The 26478-nt window shown below is 48.1% G+C and overlaps 1 protein-coding gene across 1 annotated transcript; it reads left to right on the forward strand.

Annotated features, from left to right (window-relative positions):
- The first annotated feature begins 11715 nt into the window (after positions 1–11715).
- SOX14 (SRY-box transcription factor 14) lies at positions 11716–13715 on the forward strand. The gene has a single exon (XM_045539132.1). The coding sequence runs from the start codon at positions 12176–12178 to the stop codon at positions 12896–12898; it is 723 nt and encodes a 240-aa protein (XP_045395088.1). The 5' UTR covers positions 11716–12175; the 3' UTR covers positions 12899–13715.
- Positions 13716–26478: the final 12763 nt, after the last annotated feature.

The raw sequence follows: 26478 nt of genomic DNA on the forward strand, positions 1-26478 counted from the left end.
AGAAATAGGATTGGAACTTGGGAAGGAGGTCAGAGCAGAGGACAGATCTGAATCCATTCAGCAGACATCTGGTAAGCTATTAGGTGCAGGACTGTGAAGTGTCTTCCATACAAGGTTAACAAGACTGTCACTGGACAGAAGCTCATTTGAACTCAGCTGATAGGTTTTCAGTACACTACTGAGCTCACCCAGTAAAAAGAGGGAAAGGGAAGGGTCAGAAGACTGAGGTTAGGGCCTTTTGGAGGGAAAAGTTTAAGAAGATGGAGGACAGCTTCAAGGGCTGCAAAGCAGGCAGGGGAAAGCAGAGCAGAGAAAAGGCACATTTGCAATTAGGAGGGCCTGGCTGCCTTTGCTAGTTCACTTTTGGTAATTTGTGGGAGCAGGGAATGGAATACACGAGAGCAGAGCTGGAGGTACAAGGAAGACAGGTAGCCAAAAGCATGGCCTTTCCATTCTAGACATCTAGAGATGTACTTACTATTCCAAGATTGTTACAGGCAGAAGCTCAGCACAGCTGTCTCCTATTCCTCCTGGAATGTAAAACTGTGGAACATTTTACAAAGGAAAGAGGGACCATAAGATAGTACATTAAGGAGACAGCACAGTCAGCTTGTCTTTAGCCCCAGGACAGGAGAAATCAGAGCTCACCTCTAGGCAGAAAGGATGAAGTCTTTGCAAAAGACATGTTAATATAAAGGGTCATGCCCTAGAGCAGGGAGAAGAGAGAGGAATGGTGTGGTAGTGTACAGGGAACTTTGGAGAAGAGGGCACCTTTTCCTTTGAGACTGAGAGAGAGAGAAAAAACTGGAGAAGAAACAGCCAGGTCTGGGGATGAAGAGATGCAAAGAGAGACCTCACTGGTGAAATGGCTAAAATTGGATGGATCTTTAGTGCAGCCCCACTGAAAGCAGCACAGTCAGAACAAAAGACGGAAAAAGAACTGCTAAGCAGACACAGGCAGCTGGCACAGGACTGGCAAAGTCTCAGGACACAGGTCTCAGGACACAGGTTGAGGCCCCAGGAGAGGAGCTGAGGAGGTACTGCCCCCAGTCCCACTGGAGCAGCACCATGTTTCCCCAGCAGCTGCAAAGGGAGAGCAGTATCCACTATCCCAAGATCCTTACAGGGAGAAACTCAGCACAGCTCATTCCTATTCCTCCTGGATTGCAAAACTAAGGGATTATTTATACAGCAAGCAGATGCCAACCCAAATAAACTGGCCAGTAAAAATAATCACAATTTTACTATATTAAAGTATGTGAAAATAGAGTATAGCTGAACAGAAAATCCATAAAAAGAAGATTCAGATGTGCATACCAAAAGGGCTTCAGCTTCTACACATAAAAGCCTAGCTGTGGTTGTATAAATTCAGCTAAGTTCATTGCCAGACAAAACCTGAGGTGGTGAAGATAGGAGGCTTCACTATCATATAGGAAGGTTTTGGCTGCACCAACAAAAAACCTAACCATGGAAGGACTTAAACAATAAGAAAAACGAGTTCTCTCACACATCAACAAGTTGCAAAGTTGGGTTCCAAAGGTGGTTAATTCAGCAACTCTACAAAGTCATCAAGAAACTAGATCCTCTCCCTTTTACTAATCTCCATCCTCATCTTACTGACTTACCCTCTTAAGCCAGTTTCCCTCATGGTCTCAAGGGGGCCACACTAGTTGCAGTGGTGAAGTGGTGACATGCAGAAAACCTCCAAAAATAGGAAAACAGGATCATTTCCTGTTGTGTAATTCTTAATGAGCAAGGAAAACTTTTCCCAGAGCCTCACTCCAGAGCAGACTTCTGCTCATTGGCCAGATTGGGTGACATGTCCACCTTCAAATTAATCACTGGCAAGCAGATGGAGAGTCTATTGTCAGCTTAATCAAGCAACCCCTGGGAACTGGATAGTGAAAAAAATCAAGGTCCTATTAACAAGAAAGAATAGGAGAAATGACTGTTGGCTGGGCAGTCAACATTACCTGTCACAGATTTTGTGTTAGCAAGTCAGAGAATCATGATAAGATGGTTCACAAATGAGGAAGGGGTTCTGTGCCATCAACCAGGACCACACAAGAATTTCAAGGTATCTGACCTAGTTACTCAGCTCAAATCCATTTGCACATATCCAAAAAACACGCTCTCCATTTAGATATCTTTAGTTAAGTATTTCAGCAGTGTAGCCTGGTAGAGTAGGATCAGACAGACCTAGCTACCTATCCTGGCCCCCTGACATGCACATACATAAGTGACCTTGGCCAAGCCATTCCAACGTAGCTTCCTTCTCTCATAATCTTGTGTCTACTGTGGAGATTAATAAACAAAGAATCCCGGTGTATAATAAGTACTATAAAATACAAGGATTGTGATTATCTTCTAAATTATAATCCAAGAATTATAAATGGACTGCCCTGATTTATAGTCTAGGCTAATCATTGCTAAAATTATTCTACTGAATTTAGCTGTTAAATATAGGTTGATAAGAAAATCAATCCACTCTAGCATCATAAGTACAAACCTAAAAGTATTTTTAGCAAAGAACAGCTGAAATATATACGCAGTTAAAACCATAATAACAGATCAAAATAAGTCCTCATCAGCAGACCAGACATTCTGCTTTCTGATAAAAGTAAGAATTTAGGGGAATTTATTGAAATAAATGTCACATTAGCAGAGACATTGCAAATTGCTTGCCCAGAATAAATAAGGACAGTAAATAAGTACAGAGTAACTTTCAATTTCTTTCTATCTCAATCCAGCTACATCACATTTTCATTCTGAACTTTATAAAGTCCCACTTTCACTCTCACTTCTCATCTCTAAAAAGTACTGTTTTGGTTGTCCATCTGATACATTGCCAGTCCCTCATTCTGACATCCAATGTCATTGATCCACCTTACCTTTCACTTTTTTCCAGTTCACATGAGTCTTTTATCCCATCTCTATACCTGCCCCAATGCACACACCTCCCCATCTCAACAGCCTCCTTCCCTCCCCTCAGCCTATGTGATCCTTCCCTATTTTCATGATGGAAGAGTGCAAGGCCCCTGCTCAAGGCAGCCTTCTGTGAAGATCCAGCCCTCAACGATCCACACAATTCTCCTCTGCCTCCTACCACACTTAGGTTTCACCCAAGTCCACATGGGGTTATACTGAGGGCAGCCGGGATACCAACAGTGAGGGCTCTTGAGTGACATAACATCTGAGTTTAAAGCCTGGATCCACCACTTACTGATTCTGTGACTTTGGGCAAGTCCTATCTAAACTTTTTGGGCCTTGGTTTCCTCATCTTCAAAATGGGGATAACAATAGATCTCTCTACTTAGGCTTATCGCATATTAAATAAAATAATGCATGTAAAAAGTTTATGCATAGTACTTGGAACATGGTATGAGTAAAGAACAGTTCGATAACTGCTGGCTGCTATCTGCTGCAATTGTCTGCTCTCAAATTGCAGTCTTGCCTCACAGGTCCAACTGAAATCCCTGAGGACAATGTCCAGGAAGGACAGATTCCTTGTCCTGCCCAATGCTTTCATCAAGTCCTGCTGGGCCCTCACCCCCTTGCCTGAGGAGGCTTTGCCATGTTTGAATCATGACTTAACTTTTGCTCATGCTCTCACCAATAACCCATACTAGAATCACAGATGCCAGTTCTGCCAGACCTCTAGGCCAGGGCTGTTTCAGATACAGCTGTTCCCTTGTATGTTTTCAGAGAGAGTTCTAGCAAGGGTAGAGAAACACGTACAACTTCTCAGAGGGCAGGACTGTCATAGGACAGCATGGGGACACGGGCTCCCAGCAGGGTGGGGAGAAAGAATGCTAAGAGGTAAGACCAAGGGGTGCTCAGAAAGTTAGAGGCAGAGGATCAGAGCCAAGGGGAGTAGCAAAAGTGAAGACAGGAGGGATTCCTGCACACCCAAAACATGAGGAATAAAGCCTGAAAGGGGAAAAGAGGACACGAAAAGCTGCAGCTCCAACACAAGAGGGAAGTGAAGGGAGAGCCCAAGGCCCCAGGCAGAGAAGCAACCACTCCAGATTGGAGCAGTGGGAGTCAAGAGGCTCAGGTTGGGGACTGCCGTTGTCACGCCACTTCTCCAACCTGATGGAAATGCTGGAAGATACTCTCCAACAAAACATGGAAGTAAATTGAGGAAGGGAAAGATGTGGAAAAGAGAAAATGGGAAAGTCAACCCAGAAAGAAAAGGCCTCCAAGAAAGAGCCTGAAATGGTAGATTACCTGATATGACCGATCTTGTGGAAAACCGTGTGAGAGGCTGTCGGAAGGTATGGAGAGAATCGGTGACAGATACAAAGCAAATCAAGTAGTGGGAAATGGGGCAATTATTAGAAAGTAGGAAAGGATAATTGTCATAATACACGACAATGCTCAACTGTGAATATTTGCATAGGTATAATAATGTAAACACTGTTGATTTAACAAAAAAAAACTGTAATAGAACTACATTGGGAGGGTGAAGGAGGGGAAGCAGAGAGGAGGAAGGGGTCAGAGAACTAATGATGTTCTCTGCACATTTCTGTCAGGAGCTTGCTATGGTAATGCCAGGAGGAAGTGAAATCAGTGAGCGTGATTTGGAGTTAGGGTGTTTTGCTACCTCGAAAGCTCTTCCTAGTCTGTTATCCAGTTGGAGCTTGTGGCAGCAGGCAGCCCCAGCATGGCCCCCAGTGGTCCCTCCTTGTGGTATTCACACTCATGTGTAGTCCCCCCCAACATGGTGCCAGGCTTCTATCTGGGTCCAGGCCTGGTCACTCTCAAACCACCTACATAACTGGAATTGAGCTGCTATGTTGAGAGCAATCTTTAGGGAGAAGCTCAAAGGTCCACGTGGTGAGAAGCTGAGGCCTCTTGCCAACACCACACAAGTGAGCTTGGAAACAGATCCTCCAGCTCAGTCAAACCTTCCAATGCCTACAGCCCTAGTGACACTGTGATTTGTTCCCTCATAAGAGACCCTGTGTCAGAATCTCCCAGCTAAACCACTCCTGAATTCTTAACCCTCAGAAACCATATGAGATAATAAATATTTGTTGTTTTAATCCACTAAGTGTTAGGGCAATTTGTTACACAGCAATAGATAACCAACACAGGGCCTGACGGGCAACCAGTGGACTATTATTATCCCCATTTTGCAGGAAAGAAAGTGGAGACCAAGAGAAATTAGTACAATAATTTGCCCAGAGTCTCATAGTAATTGACAGCCTTGGGTCTTGAACTTCATTTTTATAGTTTTTTTCTGCTCACTCAACAAATATTTCCACTGACTTTCTTATTAAATAAAATGCTATGTGTTATTGCTCTTCAGGAAATACAAAAATGGTTCTTTAAAGAAACAAAAGAGGTACATGAAAATAAGCATGTGTAATATAGCACCTTTTAAAACTGCTAACTGCACTAATATTTCCCGCTATTTAGGCTGGGGGCAGAGACAGGTACAAAAAAATGAACTGTTGTTCTGATCCTTGACTGGGGCTTGTTGCCAGAGTTTGGTCTTATCCTCTGCAGTGAATAATTTGTGATAAAACTGGCAAGAGAATGTATGCTCCAATAACTTGGCCGATTACATTAGGCAAACACAGAGCTTTAAAGAGTATTGTTTATGATAAAAGCTGACCAAGGATTCTTACATTAGAAGAATGGGAGTGGGGAAGCCCTAATGTATGTGAAACACCTGAATACAATAAAATTCAAGGTAGAGGCATACAATGTTGACATTCTTCTGGCCTCTATTCTTAGAAACAAAATGTGTCTTTTTTATTCTTATGACCACTGTGATTTTTTTTAATCCTAAGAAACCTCATTTGTTCATACTCGAATCCTCTACTTCTCAGGCTGAGATACTCAAGTTGCCTAAATGTGGACTCAGTTTCTCTGAAAAAGGCCAACTTGGAGGTTAGGACTCTGCACAAGAGAGTAGAAGAACTTCACTTGGTAGGAAATGAAAAAAGTAAGTTGGGGATGCAGCAGGCTGTGAATACCTACTAGGTATAGGTGGACATATCCTTGTTTTATTCCCTGGCTTCCTGAGGGAAAGGAGACTGTAAGAGGAGTTCCAGGCCTTTAGCCGGGGTGCCCTTGATCTTTAGGGAATGGTCAAAAAGCTGACCCCAGGGCCAATAAAAAAAAATCTGTCAATTTTAAAAGTTTCTGGCTCATGTTTAGAGGTAAGATTCCTCCATAAGTAGAGTGTCTGATAACCAATATTTCCTTGTGTGTGATTGCTGGGATATTGTTAAATAATTCTGGGGTATCTCATTCCAATGACTTCCCAGCACATTTAGAATAAAACCCAAACTCCTTATGAGGTCTACAAGGCCCTGGATAATCTGGACCCTACCAACCTCACCCAGCCTTTTCCTTATACTTTTTCCAAGCTCATGGCCAGATTTCAGCCACGATGGCTCTTTAAAGCCATCAGGTGCCCTCAGCTGGTCTTCTCCAGGCATCGGAATTTCCTCTCCTCCTGCCTGGAATGATCCCCTACCCTGTTCCTCCTTCTTTCATAAGGCTGGCTCCTTCCTGTGTTCAAGTCTCTGACCACCAATGTAAATTAGAACACCCTCCTTCCCTCTTGCTGTCTCATCACCCTGATTCACGTCTTAGCACTTATCACTATTGGAATATATAATTCCTTATGTTTAATGATAAAGTAATATAGTCTGACAAATTGTTGTGCAGTTTCTATATTCCCAGCACTGTGCTAAGGACGTTTCTCATATTAAATCGTTTAGTCCTCATAATAATTCATTATACCCGTATTACAGGTTAGGAAGCCAGGACACAGAGAGGTTAAGTACCTTGCTTGAAGTGACACAACTATCTAATGGCAGAGCCAGGAATTACCCCAGGAATTTGTTTCTTGTCTGTTCCCATTATTAATCATCCTTACTACAGCCCAATAGGAGGACAAACACTAAACAAGAGAAGGACCATTGGAGATCTTGTTTTCCTCTATCTTGGTATCTAGCACAATGCCTGGCACATAGTAGGCACTCGATAAATAGCTGTTGACTTAATGAATGAATAAGAAGATTTCACAGCTGTATTCCCGCTCTGACGCCCTCCATTTTCTGGAATATGAGTGTAATGTAGTGCAATCCTCTATTAAACTTGCACCCGCGCGGGTGAGTCACATGATCTCCGCTATAAATAGATTCAAGTTAAACTAGTCAAGTTAAGGTAGTTTGAAGCACCAAAAAGTCTTACCTGGGCGCGCTTGGAGTGTTGAGAAAGACGTGTCCTTCAGCCCAGCCCAGCCAGCTAAACAGTTCTGCCAGGGCAAACGCGTTCTGTCGCAGGCGTCTGTCCTGAGACCGGGTTTTGTTGGGTTTCTCTTTGTCTCTTGGCATAAGCGGTGCCCTCCTGCACCTTCTTGGCTGCGAGGGACACGTGAATTTTACATAGGCTGGGTTCTGGAGAGAAGACTCAGAGCAATTACCAGCAAATGCATTAATAAGACAAGAGCTCTGGATTCTTCTGAGCACTCTCTAGAGACGGGATATATGACGTCCCTGAATTTTAAAATAGAAAACGGGGGAGAGGGATCAGGGGTACCACATATTAAAATTTTTTAGTAATAAGAAAAATTAAAAGTTCATGATTTAGCTAAAGTACATTATTTCCCAAGATCAGTTTATCACCCCCATGGTTCCTGGGTTGTTGGCGCTCAGGGGTGGTCCTGATTAAAGCCCTTGTCGCTAAACACCTGAGTGCGCTGGCGCTCACACTCCCAGAAGTGAGCTGGAGCCTGAGCTGCGCGCAGGCTCCCAGTAACAGGCACCTGCGACTTTGCTCCCTGGAATCCCTGAGGGTCCGCAGTGAATGTGCAAGACTAATGCCCAGCGAGTCCCCAGCATCCCGCCCGTCCGCACAGCAGGTGACTCTCCCGGCCTCTTCTGAAAGCCCTGTGGGGGATGCAGGGTGCAAGGCCTGCTCCCCTCTTTCTTTCCGCCCCCAACTGCGCTCTCCAAGTCACTTCTTTGCACTGTCCTCTCAGCACTCAGCCATTTCCCAGTCCTAGAGGCTTCGAAGCGGTGAGCTTTACCCACCAGAGAGGAGGGGATGGTGGCCGGAGGGCAGGGCAGAGCATTGAGGCTAGGCAGGTGGGTGCAGGCCTCCCAGTCCCTGATTCCAGCAGCTGCGAGTTGGGGAAAGCCCTGTCTGGAAAGTTTACCTGGGTCTGGGCAGAAGGAAACTTTCTCTTTTCTATTCTTCTTCTCTGCTCTTGGAGTTGTGCGGACATTCAGCACCCAAAGATAATACGCAGCCATCCTCCCAGAGCAGCTCGAAGTCTGGCGGACTGCACGGACTGCAAAAGGGCTCCACGCGAGGCTGGGGAAAGGGGCTTGAAATGGAGGTGTGAGAGTGAGAGCGTAGAAGGGATCCGATCCCAGCCCAGGAAACAAAAAGTCTCCACTGGTACCTGAGGAACATAAAAAACTTGGAGGAAAGAAGAGGGCAAATACTAAACGCTCCCTGCAAAGGCCCAGAGCCAGAAAAGAGGAAGGTGCAGCCTGGGCTCTGTGTGCGGTGGAGGGATGCGGAAGGCAGGCTGGAAGAGAAGCGAATAGGGTCGTGATTTCTGAGGCTTCTTCCTTCACTTCTATGGGAACAGCGACGGTTCGCTGACAGAATCCCTGAGGTTAGATCAGGGCTTTGGACACCTGGGTAAGGCCAGCACGTGGCAAGCCTTGAGTAACTGAGCTGCGTGCTGAGTGCCTGCACAGTTTCTCCAGGCAAATGTAGAAGCGGAAAGACCTCATCCAAGGATGTCTCCATCCCTGGAGAGTGGACTGGTAGCCTGAGGCCCAAACTTTAGGATGAGGACAAAGCAGGAGGAGGGTTCAGGCAACCTCTGTCCTAATGTCTGTTCCAGCGGTGATCCAAGTTGCTAATTCTCACCAGAGTCCACCTCTCCGGGACATGCTGCCCAGTGGTCTAAGCCTGTCAGGGAGACACGGTGCAGAGGGACAACGCCGCGTTCTAGAGGCACCGGCTGGAGACAGCCCTAGGCCAGATCTCAAGATCACAGGTACTCCTGCGCCCCGCCCAGCTCTAAGGAGTGCTGAATAAACCGGTGGCCGCCTGGTACTGCGTAAGGTGAGTGCGCGGCTGCGCGCTTCGTCTAGCGACTGCGAGGCCTGGCAGGTGCGGCTCTCAACCCTGCGTTCCCTCCCAGCGCCGAGTTCATATTTCAAGGGCAAGACGCAGCGTAGATGCTGGCGCCCTCCTGGGTCCGAGCAGCCTGACCAGGCAGCCTAGGGCTCCGGAACCCCTGGAGGTCAGATGGCTCCTTGACCACAAACTGCTACACCTTTCTCTTGGTCGTGCGCCCTTCGTATTAATCCGCTCTGGATTGCAAATAGCATTTGGATTGCGCGCTAGGAATGAACGAGAGAGGCTTGGAGAGGAGCGCGCGCTGTAGCAGGAGGAAATATGAGGAATTGAAGAAAGACACTCACCTGCTCTGAACTGCCTTAGGGCAACCGGAATGGATTGGCCTGGAGGCTAAGAGGAGAGAAAGGGTATAGGACCCTGTGTCAGATCCCCTCCTCCTGCAGTTTCCAAGAAGTTGGTTTGTGTTAACCCAAACCTCTGGATTGTGGATTTGGTATCCCCTGAAATTTCTGGAATGAGAAATTGGCGGGTCCCCACCGGACGTTGGACCTCTCTGAAAATATCAGCATTTCTCTCATTCCTTCACAAAGCCGTCAGGATCGCCAGATAAACTTAGAATCGCGTGCCCCCTGGACCCCCAATCCCTGGCAGGCTGTGAGTGTAGTGCACCGCTGGTCAGACCTGAGTAGGGATTGCCTGCGACACTTGGAAACTCTCCCCCTACTGGGCTGAAAAGTGCTCCTACTTCCTGAGACCCCAACCTAAGTGAAACTTCCTGCAGAGACAAAAATGTAAAGGGGCCAGACTAAGGCTCCTGCGGGGAGGCCGGACTGAGGCTGAGAAGGAATGTAAAGGCTGTGCACCTGCTCGCCAACCTGCGCGGAGGTGGCGCCCTAGCTAAGCAAATTAAGAGCAGAATCGGTCTTCCAGAGCCGTTCATCTGCATGGCAGGGTTCGATGGCTCCAATAGTTTTATCAGGTGTTCCACGTTTGGCTGCAGCACCATCAAGTCCTCAGACATGATGCTGCGTGGAGTGGGAAAAAAATATGGGTTTTCAAATCCTGTACACGAGGCATCACCACTTTCCTCCCAGAGTCACTTTTGGCAAATCACCTTGCTTTTCTCAACCTCAGTTTCCTAATCTGTAAAATGGGAATAGTGCCCACCTCTCTGAAGAGAGCGCTAAGGGTGAGAAAGTCCATGCGTCTTTCTAATTGTAGGAAGGAGAAGCAAAAGCTTCTCCTCAAACTTGATACAATACATGCTAGAGAAAGACCCTTCCTGCCTCCTGGCTCTCTGCCACTTTCCCCTATTCCCTTCCCCTCCAAGCCCACCGAGCGGTGCACATTTCTGGTCAGTCCTCCCGAGAGGGGCTGGTGCAAAAGCCAATAAGCCTGGAACACACGCAGGTCCCGCCGGGCCAGGGACAATGGTTTCCATTTAATAAATATTTCCCCAAAGGGCATTTCACACCGGGCAGGCAATTATTCAAAGGAAACAGGCTTGCTGGTTGACTCTGCGGGTTATTTCGTCCTCTTTACCCGAAGAATGCTCAATCTGATGGAAGAAACGGAGTGTGGAAGCCTCGCTGGGTGGGAAGAGGCGCCCAGGGACAAACCGCCCCTGGTTGCTGCTGCTGCCTGAGTCTTCTCTCTAGGGCCGCTGCAGAAGGGGCAAGAGGAAGGCCGCCACGCCTGGCCTCCAGGCTGTCCTTACAGTTTGGACAGTTGTGGAGTAAAAGTTGGAGGTTTAAAAATATTAAATAATAACAACATAAATAGGAACCATGATGGAAATCCCACCGCCACCCCACCCCCACCCCCGCCCCAAAAGTGAAAAGCAGGTCCTAGTGCTCCTAAGGGCTCACCAACCAGGGTTTGAAATCTCTGCGTTGCTGGACGTGAGGCCTTCGGGCACCAGCATCGGATCAGAGCGCACTGCTCAGCCACCCGGGAGCCCAGAGCGACCCTCACGAGCCGCATCCTGGGGCAGGGGTGGAGGTTGCAGGGGCGTCCCGGGAGCACCCCACCAAAGGCCAACCAAGGGTCTGGTCTGGCGCAAAAAGTTTATTTGGCTTTTTACCCTGAGTTTGATACATTCTTTTTCTCTTCCAAGGATCTTTGACAAGGGGGAAGACTGCTGTCCTTGTATTTCCTGGCAAGGCTGTCCTATTTATCAGCAGGAGCTCTCCTCTGGTTCCCTTTGCTGCCCCTTCCCTGGGCCTTTGTATTCGAAGCCCTAATTCTCTCTTTCACCACCGGGAAAGGAAAGAGGAGGCGCGAAGAGTTTTATTTGTTGATAGTGCCAGAGACAATGCAGAATCCAAGTCCCCGGTCCTGAGCTAGCAGCTCTGTTCTCTCCCTCTCTCTGCCTTCTCTGTCCCTCACACCTCTCCCCGCCCCCGCCAGTCGCTCTCCCTGTTTCCTCCACCGGCGCGTTGGCAGGTGCGCCCCCTCGCCTTCTCTGCTGCTGATTGGCGCCCAGGTTGGGGAGTCGCCGCCCCGCGCTTATGTCAGAGTGCGTGCCGTCCCGGCCCACCTCGCCTTTGAACTTCGCCGCTTTTGGCTCTGGTTCACCAGCCTCCCCGCATTCTCAGCCAGGTGCAGCGCTAGGCAAGGCAGCCCTGGGAAAGCCACTGGAGGGGGGAGCCACCGCCGGAGACGCAAGAGGAGAGAAGGGAAAGAGTGAAGGCGAAGGTGGAGAGGGGGCAAAGGAGGAGCTCCTTTCCCTCGCCAGAAAAATTACCTGGCTACTTAATCCCCGAGACGCCGATACTTGGGTCCCTGCCTCTGTTGCTCAAAGCCCCCCGCCGATCTCCTCCCCCGCCCTTCCTGCCCTTTCTAGCCCCCCAGGGGCTGCCTGGGTGCTGGGACTGGCATGATCAGCTGAACTTTGCGGGGTCAGCTCTTCTCTCTGGCTTCCCCTCAGCGGCTCCGAGGCGAGGGGAGCGCAGAGCCCCAGCTCAGGACAGACAGACGGCAAACCGTGCCCAGGCTCGCCTGCAGAACCCCTGCACTCCCCACCCCCGCCCATCTAGCCGCCGGGACCATGTCCAAACCTTCAGACCACATCAAGCGGCCCATGAACGCCTTCATGGTATGGTCCCGGGGCCAGCGGCGCAAGATGGCCCAGGAAAATCCCAAGATGCACAACTCGGAAATCAGCAAACGCCTAGGCGCAGAATGGAAGCTACTGTCCGAGGCAGAGAAGCGGCCATACATCGACGAAGCCAAGCGGCTACGCGCCCAGCACATGAAGGAGCACCCTGACTACAAGTACCGGCCGCGGCGCAAGCCCAAAAACCTGCTCAAGAAGGACAGGTATGTCTTCCCCCTGCCCTACCTGGGCGACACGGACCCGCTCAAGGCGGCCGGCCTGCCCGTGGGGGCCTCCGACGGCCTCCTGAGCGCGCCCGAGAAAGCCCGGGCCTTCTTGCCGCCGGCCTCGGCGCCCTACTCCCTGCTGGACCCCGCGCAGTTTAGCTCGAGCGCCATCCAGAAGATGGGTGAAGTGCCCCACACCTTGGCCACCGGCGCGCTGCCCTACGCGTCCACCCTGGGCTACCAGAACGGCGCCTTCGGCAGCCTCAGCTGCCCCAGCCAGCACACGCACACGCACCCGTCCCCCACCAACCCGGGCTACGTGGTGCCCTGTAACTGTACCGCCTGGTCTGCCTCCACCCTGCAGCCCCCCGTCGCCTACATCCTCTTCCCAGGCATGACCAAGACTGGCATAGACCCTTATTCATCAGCCCACGCCACCGCCATGTAACCCCCAGCCTGGCCCGGACTTGAAGGGTGGCCTGGAAGTGGGGTATGCACCCTGTCCTCTGCGCCTAGCCCTGGCATGCAGACGCCTCCGGGTCAGCCCTGCTGCTGTCCCTACACCACCCCGGACTTTTCCTCTGTCTTCCCGGGGGGGAAGGGAGGGGCGTTCTCCCGGACCCAAGGCGCAGACAGGTGCCAGAAACTTGCAAAGGTTATGACAGCTACACAGCTGCCCCTATCCGACTCTCCCAAAACAAATCTCCAACTGTACCCCCTTTGGACAAAAAAAAGTAGGCAGTTTTGCTTTATTTATGTCCCCTTAACTCTCCTTGGATAGGCTTTGGACTCTGAACTCCCAGATGCTGATATTATATCTAGAATATGCATATATATTTTCTTTTGACCCCTGGAAAAAAAGAGCTGTATCTCTGTGTTTTGCCATCAGACACAACTAGGCGCCATTTGCTCTTCATGTGTGTGGGGAGAAAGGTTTCAAAGTTTTAACTACAGAAAGGGAAACATTTCTATTTAAAACCATGCTATGATAGTGTTTGCTTCTTTAAAAGGAAAACAAAAAGGACCCACATGGTTATTTACTTTGTGTAAAGCAGTGCTCCTAGAGACCTAAGTTTACTTTTAGACAGAATGTCGGATTATGAAGTCAGGAAGTAGAAAGTAAACAAAAAATTAAAAGAATAAAAACATCCTAAATGGTCATAAATGTTTTGACGATGTCTTGGAAATGTACTTAGAAGGATTTTACCCCCTTACTCTGTTCATTTGTTGAACAAAGACATTTTGAATAAAGACAATCTGTCATTACAAAAAAGGTAACCTTTGATGTGCATAAAATCTGAAGTCAGGAGGCCAGGTACTCCGGGCTGCGAAGTTGGGTTGCTGGGAGGATGAGAGTGCATAGAACAGCTCTAGTAGTGAGGGCTAGCGGCTGCCCTGCGTTGGCCCAGCTTGGTGGTCTGTGGGTGGGGTGCAGAGGGACTGGAGTCTGGGATCTGTAGAGATCCCACCCTGCAGACTTGCATTTTGCCTTTAGAGGCTAGACAAAGGTATCTGTCCCCGGGACATTGTCTTTTTGCATCTTCTTCTTCACAAAGGGATCAGACCACTTCAAGGACCAAATGAACTAAGACAAAGGCCGCCCCAGACCTCTGAAATCTGGGTGCTTTTACTTTTTTAAAACCAAACTCCAAAGGAATGAGGAGAAGCATGGAATTTCCTGGGTACCAGTTGCGCACGGAGTACTGCGTCCTGCGGTGGGTGTTTACGTTCAAGGCATGGGGGAACACGAGCGGAATCTTTTTTTTTTTTTAAGGTGTTTGGAAACACTGCCTCCGCCTCCTCGGGGGATTTGGGGCGCAATACTGGTTCCTAAGTTAAAAAATAAAACTGTAAGAAATGCAGAAAAACGTGTCCTAGGTCCCCGCCGCAGACTGTGGAAGACTTTTTACTAAGACGCTGCGAGAGCAAAGGGAAAAGGAAGGCGACATTGTCATGGCTTAGGCAAGGAGTTGAAAAAAAAATCATAAAAATTAAATGATTCGCAGCTCATGGTGTTTAACAAACAAGGAAAAGAGCCCTTTTCTTTCCCCTCTGGGCGAATGTTTGCTTAAAGAGTACTCTTTTTCTTGCGGAGAAAGGACCCTCTGATGCCAGCCAACACAACTCTTTGGAATTGTTCTTAGAATCGAAGTGTGTTCCCCACCCCACCCCCGTCTCCGAGTCTCACCCCCAAAGCCGCCCTCACGGGTGTTTTTCCGTAAGTCGCGTGCTTTTCCCACCGGCTTTGATATTATTGGGGGTAGGGGGTGGGGCAGCCTAGGGGCTTGTCGGCTTTCCGCTGCTGTTGAGGGATTTGTGCGCTTGCCTGTGCCGTTTCCGAAGGAGTCAGTGGCTCGAGGTGCACGGGAAACGTTGTCAACAGACACCAAAGCCGAGCCCCGCGGATTAGCATATTGTCCTCAAAACAATTAGAAGTGTTTGAGGTGCTATTTGGAGCCTATTCATCCGAGCCCCTTTGTCAAAGGGGGGTTTTCATTATTAAAAAAAAAAAAGTTAGCAGTTGTCCATCTGGCTGAGCTGAATAGCAAAGTGATTCGTGTTGTATATGCTTTTCTCATTAAGAGCTCTTTTGAGACTGATGTTAGAATTAAATGGTATAACACAATTAACATACACGGGCGCTGAATAGGAGGGGACGCCTATAAATAATAGATAGATAAATAAATGAGCGATCAGGCGAAGGTAAACAAAGGCGGGCTGGAGGAGGTATGGGGGGAGCCCCGGCGGGCTGAGCCACGCTTACTTAGCATTACAAAACCCTCTTACAAATCGAGACAATTAGGAAGTGACTTGCCTCTGGTGGCGGTCCGGTCTGGGGGCCCTGGGCGCATAGTGAAGGCCCCTCCTCCCGCCCCCTAGGAAGCCCAAGAGGCTTGGGACCGAGGCACTGAGGTTTCGCAGTCTGATATAACCCCAACTGACAGTCCTGTCAGCCGCTCTGATCTACCTCATAGCTCAGTGTCCCTTAACATCTCCTAAGATGAAGCTTACAGGGGTCTGGGTGTCCCCACTCAGAGCCCAGCCCAGGAGCGCTCCGGGGGTGCACACAGCACCCCGGCCCGTGAGGGAAGCCCGCGCTCATGGCCCCACTAGGGCTCCCAGCCAACTCCGAAGCGGGGTTAGGCTGGAAAGAGGAACGAGGCGGGTCCGAGTGGCGAAGGCCTCGGGCGGCGGCAGAAGCCAGAAAACTGCAACCAGGGTTCCAGATTGCGCCCGGTCTTGGGGACCCCGAGGGGAGCTCCAGGAAACTAGGGTGCGTTGTAACGGAGAAGCGCCCGGGAGCCTGCGGCTAGGTGACTGAGACCTCTTTCCAGCCCACAGAGAGCTGGGGGCCCATTTCGGGTCCCGGGACCTAAAGCTGAAGACGTGGCTCCTCCGGCTGCTTCTGCACGTGGTTTCCTTACTTCGCAGACAGGCTTTCCCCGGCCATCTGCCCTCCGTAGACCTGGTCCCAGCCTCGGCCCCCGCAGGCGCCTGCCTCGGCTGTGCCTCCCCTGCCCCGCGGGCCGCAGAGCGTCCGCCGAGGTGCGCGGCCGGGACTGGCCCCGACAAACCGCCGAAATCCTCCTCGTCACGCCGCTGACTGAGGCCGATTACTGACTTTGAAGTCAGGCGCAGACAAAAAGAAATCCCCTGGGGGGTGTGGGGGGAAGCAGTCCCTGTCAAACCTGTTTGCTCACAACTGTCTCTTTCTTTCAAGAAAATCATTAAAGCAAACCTGTAGGGAGAGGAGCGCCCCGCCCGCCCGGAGTCGAGAAGAGCCGCTTCTCCCGAGCGCGCCACGCGCAGCAAAGAGCAGCCAAGAGCTGCTCCCGACAGGCTCTTGGCGCCGGACTCTGGGGACCCCGCGGGAGGAGACTCTGCTGACCCCTCTGCTGGGCGCGCGTCCCGCAGCCGGGAAGCCCCAGACTCCCCCGCTCGCTGCCTAGGCCTCCCTTAAGCAGGGTTGCCAGAGCGGTCCCAGGCCTCCTGCCTGCGGGGGCCATTGCTTCCAGGGCACAAATTTCACCCAAATTTACATGCTGCTGTCGCCCCAGCCGCTCCTTTGGTGGACATTTCCTAGGACAGCGGAGACCTAAACAGCAGCCTCTCACGACGGCAGCCGGCGCCGCTGGCGTGGCAGGAGCAGAGTTGTTGGGGGTTTTAGCTAAGTTTTCTTTCCTAAACCTTGGCGGCTACCTGGTTCAGGGGTACATTGGCCACGTCTTCTGAGAGATGCGATATCATTGGCCCCCTTCCGCTCCTGGCCCCCCTTGGAGAGCTTCTGCAGTCTTTTTATGCACTTCTCTGGCTTTGGGTCTGACTCCAAAAATCTTTGATTCCCTTCCAGTTTCGGAGTTTTCCTATTTAAATATCAATTTCCTTAGAACCGCTAACTTTAAAGATGGAGAAGGCCAGCTACTTTGAGTAAATCACACTGAGGTGTGAGTGACTGACATCTGAAACCTCCTTACCATTTGCATTTTAACACTGGAGCTAGATAACCTCCAGGAATCTCCAGGATCCAAAGCAGAATGATATTTCAGTCAGGGTAGGGCCAAGGGACTTTCGTTACATCACACCTCCTAGGGAAGCATCTCACAGCGAGGCAGCCTGTCTGGAGAGACCCGAGACTGCCAGGGCCCTGAAAACTTGGCTAGCAGTCGTGCCAGGACTGCCCTGAGGACTCTGCTTTCCATCAGCTCCTCCCCAGCTCAGGCCTTGTCACCATTGTTCAAATGGACAATGAATTTTAACTCATTTGAATTTGAATATCAAGTAATTCACAAGATTCGTGTTAAGAACTCTCATCTCTTCATTTGCTGAGTGGATTGTGCATGAATGAGTGTGAGAAAGGAAGAGAGACAGAGGCACAACGGTTAGATCTGGGTGCGGGAAATGCCCGGGCCAACGCTTCTCGCCTCCCCCGAGAGGCGTGTTCTCCTGGCCTCTGGCCCTGCCCTGGCCTACGAGGCCCTCGCGGACCCAGCGGTGGGAGCGCTACTTGGGCTGGTTTCTTTTCTGGCGCGGCGGGGATGGGCACTGGCCTGGAACCAGAAGCGCTGGCGCTGGGCCGCCGCAGAGTCATTAAGAAAATAATGGAGTTGGAGGCGGGTGGGGGCGCTAGCAATACGGGGGCATCCACACAGAACCGGACACTAGCGTTCGACCCCGCCTGATCCCGGCTCTGTACTAGCCCAGATCCCGCAGCGTGGGAGTTACCCGCTCCCACACTTTTAGGAAGGGGCCTGAAGACAGGAAAGAAGGGGCCTCGCTACCCGCTCCCTAGCCCAGGCCCCGGCCCTGAGTCCAGCACAGCCTCTGGGAAGCGGGAAGGTCCGCGCGCCCGGGACGTCCCTGGTCTGCATTCCCTGATTCTTGGTCCTCTTCGCTAGAATGCCTGCGCCGGGCAACGTCCTGACCCCCAAAAGGCCCACAGGCCCTTGGTCCGGGCAGGGGAAGGGAGCGGGCGCTCAGCCTGAACAGAGGCTGGAAGGAGTCCTCAAGTTTCCTCTTTGCTACAAAGTAGAAGAGTCGAGCTACTCGGGCGCCAGTGGCCATTTCCAAACTTTCCCACTCAGGTCCGTAAGAGAAGCAATTCACACGCGATCAGCGCATTCGGGGAAAGGATGGGAAGAAACTTCACAAAAACTCTGCCAGCCACCCGGTGAGGCTGGGTGCAGCGAGGAGACCGAAGACCCGACGGCCACACTCCTGGCGACCCGCCGCACTAGGCTGCGCGGTTCCTCCTGCTTTCGGGCCTCTGCACTGCCTGCCGCTCCCTGCTGGAGAGCTCAGGCTCTCCCGGGGGCTTCAAGGCCGGGCTGCACCTCTGAGCCCCGAGGCCCTGCTGGCGCTAGTGCGGCGGTGAGAACTGGGAGGGATGCGTGAGAGGCGCGGCTGCCTGGGCGAGCGGGTGCACGCGCCTAGCGGGCGGAGGGCCGAGGGCTCGGAGTCCCTAGCGCCCCTGGGCAGCTCCGACTTCCCGCAGCTGGACCTGGTCCCTGCGGGATCTCCGGACGCCCCGCCCGGGGACCTAGGGAGGAGGGAGAGATGAGGGAGGGAGCAGGCGGCCTGGGCGAACACCACCGGTCCCTGTGTGCCCGGCACCCCCCGTGGCTCGGCGAGTCAATGGGATTTGCACACTCGAGGTGTAACAGCATTACTGCATTAATTACCATTTCCATTTCACGTCCAGATTGTTTACTTATCTGCGGGAAACATATGTCGGGAGAAGTTCACATTCCGGATTCTGCTCCGCTGCCCAAGGTGCAATTCCGGGGAGGCGGCGAGGGGGAGGGGAGGGCTTCAGATTTTTTATTACACCCTCTAGCCTTATCTGCCGCTGTAAATTATGAGGATCCTCCATTGAGCGGCATATGGAGATTATATACTTTTTTGAATATCGTTTCCCAAAGCCTGCAGATTTTCACTTTGAAATGAAACAATCCTCCGCCAGCTCCCCCGGGGCCAGGCGTCTTCCGCGCTCCCACGCGCGGCTCAGGGGACCCTTCTAGCAGGGCCAGGCGCGCACCCACATCCCCAGTGTCGCGGCCAGCCCGGCGCCCAGAGCCCAGCAGCGACCTTTTTCCCAGGACCTAAAATAATCGCCCGTGGAAAGGCCCATCCCTAGGCGGTGTTTGAGAACCAAGGTAGCTAGCTCCCTGGCTCTGTTTTCCTGCACCTTGCCCCCGCACTTCTGTGGCGTTTGCAGCTCTTTTTCATTTTGGATACCCGCGTAGACGCGAGCCCATTTCTGCCCTCTTCCTACGCCAGGCAGCTCCAAACCCGCCACAAGGATTGAGGTGTCCACCTGCCCACAGCAGCCTGCCTCCCCTTCAAGCACCTCAAAGCTTCCCAGGCGCATCGGTCTTGGGACAGCCTACTTTGGCTTCTTTGTTTGAGGGGCGGTGGAAGTGGCGGGGAACGTGGCCCTCGCTTGTGACTGCTTATTGTAACCCTGAACGGAAATCCTGCTCGCAAGGCAACTGCCGCTCCGCTCCCGGGTAAGCAGGACCGACCCGAGTAGCGTGCTGCCCGAATCCCATCTTTCTTATCTCTCCGAGACTCCTTTCAGGCTGAGATCAGAGAGGGAGGGAAAAAGAAGAGAGAATCATTGTTCTTTTTTTAATTTAATATACCAAGCCACCCGTTCAGGTCATTTATATGCTTAATTTAGTGATAAAAGTCAATAAGAAGAATCACAGGATTCCTCCCTCTTTCTATTTCTTTTGACCACATTTTTCTACAGTAATTGGGAAAACAATAAAATACATATGCCCCCTTCTTTCCCCATTCAATTCTTTGTCTGCAATTATAATAGGTGTACTTTAGTAATGTAATTTTTTTCTCTCTTTTTAAAAGGATATAGGGAAAAATGTGCCTTTAGGCAAGTATTTTTTATCTCGTCTAAGTTTGCAGAATTACACACACTCCGTGTATAGACACCTACCCTCAAAAGCCAAACTCAGAAATTTCCTTGAAATGCCCGTTTTTATGATTCGGAAATATCCCGTGGGAAACCTATTGTGATGTTATACCAGTAACAATTAAATGGACCAAAGCAATGAAATTAAGGCAGAGAAGAAGTAAGATGGAAAATGGGGAAACAAACAGATTCTTTTCCATTAAGTATTGTTTTGAGATTTCTAATTTTTCCAAGACCTCTAAGAAAATTGTGAGGTGTCACTTCTCCCTTCTGGATCTATCTGTAATTGAATCTAGGTCACTATTCTAAAGCAAGAAAAGTCTGCTTCCCACTTTCCTACATCAGGCTGAAATTTGGGGGAGGGACAAGGGTCTTGCAATTTCATTTAAAATGTAATGGTGGATGAACTGATAAGCAAATAGGGAAAAAAAGAGTCTGCTTAAAAGAAAAAAAAGGCATGGTTTTAATATGCTCCAGATGGGGGGAAAATGATTTACATGAGAGTTTATTTCCTCTTTGCTGATATGAAAGAATTACAGATACAAAACCCACTGATCTATAGAATAAAAAAAGAAAAGAAATGTTATTTTCCTGTAAAGGTGTCAGTTCATTTATATTCATTTAACCATCCATCCATCAATTCACTTTCTCACTCCTTGCACATTCTCTCTGGCTCTGTTAAACCTTCCCCTACCAATATGCTTTGCTAGAATATGCAATGGGGTTTTCTTTCTTTAAAATAATATGAGATTGAGATGAAGTAGGTAAAGATAGGTAAAGAGAGATGGTTTTGTTGTTGTTAAATAATTATCCTTGATAATTTAACATTATGATTTATGCTTTTAGGGCAAAAATTTAACCATATTCACGTCTCATTATTTTTGCAGTTTGAGTACATGCAGTGTGCCTGTGGTTAAGATTATATGCAGAGAATATGCAATTATTTTTCTATAAAATATGCATGCTATATAAAGATTTATCAGTTACAAACCTTCCTGTAACATAGAAAATGTAGCAAAAGATGAGTCAGTCAGATGTTGGGTCAACAATGCATTGTTTCATTAAAATAGCTATTATTATGGGTATGAACAAGTTCACATTTCCCTGAGGATTTTCTGCTTGGTCAAGGTTTGAGCAGCATCAAATCTTTTGTATTTAAAGTTTCCAGGTCCAAAGAAGTGTGTAGTAAAATTTGCATATGTTGAGAAGATATGAGAGGTGTTGTCATCTGGGGGGCTTCCAAGTGCTAGAGAAAATTACATAAGAATAGGTTTTACTTTTCCTAAAACAAATGATGACCAGCATGACAGACACTTTTTCCATATTCTCCTAAATAAAGGGGTAACGTAGTGTCACCCCCTGTTTTAGTGACAGCCAAATGAATTATTGGAGATCTGCAGACCAAAGCAAGGACAAGACCAACCATCAACATCTGATGATGGTTGTCACAGTAGGAAAAACTGTAAATTGTCTAAGGCAGCAGTGCGTTTCCAGAGAATGAAGCTTCTCCAGACTGAAAACTAATTTTTTCATTCTTGTTCTCCCCCTTTTTCTATCCCTTCTTCCTCATTTTGTTTAGTTTTTATTTTTCACATGTAAATACTAATGATGGATCAGAAATTTACTTTCTAGGTTTTCATAAATTTTCCACATCATTCTTTGTCATGTCTGTTTCTTCCTGGTCTCACTCTTTTTCACTGTGGTAATGCATTTTCTTACCCACCTAATTTTTAATCAAATGAGCTGAGTATGAGACAAAAGGAGTAACAGCTTGGTCAGAAGTTGAAATGTCTCATGTATATTTTTTGCCTCAAACAGTATAGACTTATTTGGAGTGAGTGCTTATGATATAAACCAGCTGGGTGAAAGGACACTTTTGAAACATTTTAGAATTGCTTCTTACCATTGTCTTTTACCTCCTGGTCTTGTCAATGTCTGTGATAATTATATCTAATCAGAAGGCTACATTTGCTTCGAGTTATCTTTGAGAACTGAATTGACAAGAAAAGAGCTGAAGGCCCGAAGGTGTGTCATCTATAGAAGAGGTGAGCTGAACTTCTCCGTCTGAATATACTTTTGACTTACAATAAGACATTTGTGTATTTGTATAAATAGGTTATGCTCTGAGCTAATGTGAACACAAACTTGGTATAAATACGAATGACTCCCTCTTGGTTGCTGTGGCAGGGTCAATTGGAACCGGGAGTTCAGACCAGTCTTGTTACCACAGGCCTAGTGAAACCCAAAGCGTATCACACAACTATAGCAATGTTCCTGGCCAACGTATTAGGTAGGAAGGATTGGAATCAGATGGAAGGTCAATCTGCTGTCTAAATTAAACAAACTTAGCTCCTTGCAGATGGTTAAAGATGCTCCAACCTTTCTTGAAAACATATTTCACAATCAGCAGGTGAAATGAGTGACAATTGAGGTGGGGTTAGATTTTTTATTTTAACAAGAGAAATTTCACTGACAAATATGAATCCAAAGCTGTGACTAGGTCTCTTTCTGTAGCAGCCACACCCTTCTGCAAGTGGCCTCTTCTGGAGCTTTCTTGAAAGATCAAGAGCTTCTGCCTTTTGAGAAACATCTTCTTGACTTCCCATGTCAACTCTTAGAGGACATTTTACAGGAACATTTTCTTTTTGTCCTTCAATTTTTTTAATGAAAACAGAAATTAGGTTATCTCCACTATGCTCTGGTGTGTAATAGATAGAATGGGCATCTGAAATCATCAAACCCACTGAGAGAAGCTCTCATCTCCTTATGAGACAACCTGCAGGAAAACAGGTAAATATCATTTGTGACAAACTGTTGCCAAAAAGAAAATTACCACTATGACTTTACTTTTCTTAAGTGGGAAGGACTCAAGAATAAGACAAGCTCAGAAGGGAAAAAAGTCCTTTTGACTGAGACCAAAAAAAGAATATAGATTAATTTCTGTCTTTTGGTCATCCTCCGAGTTTCAGCTAAAAGTCAAAAGCATTTCTTTAGTTAGTAAGGGGGAAACTAGTTGAAAAGACCTTGATTCATGAATGCATTTGCCAACTCCTTATGGTTCAAATTCCTTACTTTTCTGAATGGCAGTTAATTGTCCACTACCCAGAGGAACACAGACCCACTATGCTAAGGTTCCACCACTGTCAATGAAAAAGGGTAGGAAAGGGATGATGAAGGGATCAACATACCACTGCCAATTAATTCTTATAATCGGCCTTTAGTCCCACACTGATGGTATCAAGTTCACTCATATACTCTCCCTTGATAAGAGAGGGCAGCATCAAAAGCTCTGACTGTTGTACTAGGAGAAATCTATGACGCTTAAGATGCAAACCTAGAGTATGATCAGACCAGCATGGAAGACTGCTAGAGCCTGATAGAGATGTTGCTAGGCACAAAAGCCAGAGGTTGAGCACCAAGCCTCGGAACATTCATTTAATGAAGTCCCTGGCTTACACATAGAGAAGGAAGCCAGGAAACTTGCATTTTACTCCCAGGGACACTGATTGTGTCTGGATTGGTGGGTAAAATAGTCCATTGGATGCAAACAGGTAAGATTTTGATTTTTTTGAAATCAATGACTGAGAGAAAAATCAACATTGTCAACAGTGTTTAGCTACCCTCCCAGCAAATGAATTAAATGAGATTGCTTTTTCTTTCACTAAAATGTGTTTTGTGGATATGTTTCAATTGATTGTATCTCTTTCCAGGACTCTGAAGATTTGTCTCCATCTTTCCTGGAGATGTACTCTGGGGAGATGTGCTCTCTTTGCAATAAGAGGAGCACATGTTTTATCAGATGGATGTTAATTGAGCATTCTGTGCAAAGAAGCTTATGCCTTAGATACTCCATTTTGTTAAATTCTCCCCTAAGTACCATGAGGTAGGTACTGCTATTACTCCAATTTCAGATATGAGGAAACTGAGGCTCAGAAATATTAAGAGACTCACCCAAGAGCTAATGGGCCTCACAGTGGAGCTGCTACACGCAAGCTCACTGCCTTCCCAACAAATATTTATAAAATGAAGAGCTCACTGGAGGTGGGTAAAGGAGGAAGCAGAGAACCCATGGAATACACAGCTGAGGAAACTAAGGAAGGGGGAAAAAGGTAGAGTTCGGGGGTAAGGCAGAGGAGCCAAAACACCTTCCGTTTCTCAGGTTGACAGTGGAATATGCAGAATCAGCATCTCCTGTCACTGAGCCCTCTTACTCTTTGGGCCCACACTGCTCAGCTCTCTAGGCCCACGTCTCACTGGCTGCTTCTCTGTCTTACAGACATGGCCAGGGACCTGGACATCACCAGGATGATCCTGAATCCTCACAGATTTGGAGGGGCACATTCACAGACACAGATTTCCTGCAGAGCCTAGCAGACGATCCCCCAACCCCTTTCAGACCCATTTCATGATGCTCACTCTAGAGGGGCCCTTTTTGCCAGACAGCTTAGCAATTGAAGGTATAATATATTCAGAAGGGAAAGAAGAAATATTTCTGAAAGTCCTATTTCTCATTTTCCTGCCCTTAATCGGGTTTAGTAAATTTGTTACCCTGATCATCCCTTGAATTTCTCAGCTAAGATTCTTTAAATCCACCCAGCCTCTCTGTCTTTGCCTTAAGATAGGAGCAATGTTTCTTCCTTGCTCAGCCTGCTTTGAGCTCTTGTGTATCAACCATGGTACACCAAGTGGTTTTCACATTTCCTTGCTGCTAAGAGTTTGCATTTGATGCATCTCTCTGGAAAAATCAAAGTTTGCCATCAATAAAAAGTTACTGATCACTATATTTATGTTTAAGGCAGTATCAGGACATTCCAAAGCCTCTCGATTACTTCAGATACAACTTTTATGAGACTGCTCTGAAACATGCTCATTTACTCCTTCTTCTTCTCACGTTAGAATCACATCCTCAGTTGCAATACAGATGATTCCTAATGAGTCACATGAAAAAATGAATGTGTGAAGCCAGAGGAGTGAGCCCATGGAGAACTGAGGGCCAGAGACCTGTGAGCAAGATTGGATAATTTTATAAACATTTTCAAAAGAGATTTAAAATGCTATTGGCCTTTCTAAGACTTTTATTTGTGAACTGCAATTGATGACATGATCACTTGTGCCAATTACAGTTTTATACCAAAGGACTGCAGAGCAGCGGCTGGGTGTGTTGGGCAGGTTTCTCACCAACGTTGACAGCAATCCCTGATGAGGCTGGGAGGGCAGAGTATGGGGGCCACCAAGTAGAGCAGCAGCAGAGATGGCTGAGTGCTGCTCCTGGTCCCCACCCTTTGATAAGCGACTGAAGGTCAGAGCTGGCCAAATCTCCTTCTTTCAAATTTTACCTACACAATTTTAGTCACATTCATCTACGATGTTATTTACTATAGACTTTTCTTTAAGTTGACTAATTTTTTTTTCACTTTAGCTTTCTCCTAAAGCAATAGTGTACATGAATCCTAAGTTTGTTGTGATAGATTTTTTGTAATATTAATTGAAATTGAAATGTTTCCCCTGTAACAGAGATAATTATCTCAAGTCACTTTGTAAAACACCAATCTAAAGTGTTCACTTTACCACTGAGGAAAATGAGGAAAGATCAGAGGAGTAAAGTCATTTTTCCAAGGTCATACAGCCTGACAACAGGAAAGGCTGGTCTTTTAGGTATTGGCCCAGAACTTTTTCCTTTTATCATTTTTCTCAGAGGTTAAAAATAAAAGCATGAGGCAATCAGCACTGTTTCTCAGGGGAAGAGGGCATGAAGATTCACCAGGTTCTCTATAAAGTTTGAATGCTTTCTTGGTAGTACTAAACCCTATCTGCTTACTCAGAATGCCTTCAGAATACAATTATATTGTATACAACCTAATACCTTTGTGAGGGAGGGGCTTATGAGGAGGAGGGACCTGAATGGCTTTTGAGAACAGGGGGCCACCTATCCTCTGAGAAGGTCGGCTGGGCAGGAGATAGCAGGGAGGGAAGGGAAAGACCACTAACCATAAGCAGTCCAGTTGTGGGCAAGTCACCAGCATCAAGGAACGAAGTCTCCTCAGTGAGATGGGGTCCAAGTGCTGCACACAGCCCCAAGTGCCTGCCTTCCCTAGACATTTGTTTTAACTTGAGACATGTTGTAGCCTGAGGGAGCTGAATTCTTGGTGTGTGACCTTTCAAAGTCTGTGATTGTTTCCAACATCACTTGGCCTCGAATTTGTCTCTCCCAGCAGATTCCAAAGTAGCTGTCAGTAAAAGTAAAGAAAGCCAGTGAAACAGATTAGCTCCATGGAAGGAAAAAGCACCCAACAAATTAAATATTTTGTTGCAGACTGGTAGTGGTTTCGTTTATTTGTTTGTTTGAAGGTCTAACTGGTCTTCTAGACACAGGAGCTACCGTTTTTTCCTCCACCAAATTTCTCATTCCGAACTAATTTGCAGCTCCAGGCCTCCTGGGCTGCTCCACCACCTGCTCCACCACTATAAAGAATGTGTGTACCCCCTCCCAGCTTACACTGCTTTCCTGTTCGGTTAACTCAATCTCCTTGCAGTCCTCACAACTACCCTGTGGCAGGCGTTATTTTACAGAAGAGGCTGGAGCTTTGAGAAGTTAAATG

The sequence above is a fragment of the Lemur catta genome, chromosome 1, assembly GCF_020740605.2.
Source record: "Lemur catta isolate mLemCat1 chromosome 1, mLemCat1.pri, whole genome shotgun sequence".
NCBI lineage: Eukaryota > Metazoa > Chordata > Mammalia > Primates > Lemuridae > Lemur > Lemur catta.

Excerpts from the sequence above, each read along its gene's own strand:
- SOX14 (XM_045539132.1), top strand. The coding sequence starts at position 12,176 with ATGTCCAAACCTTCAGACCACATCAAGCGGCCCATGAACGCCTTCATG.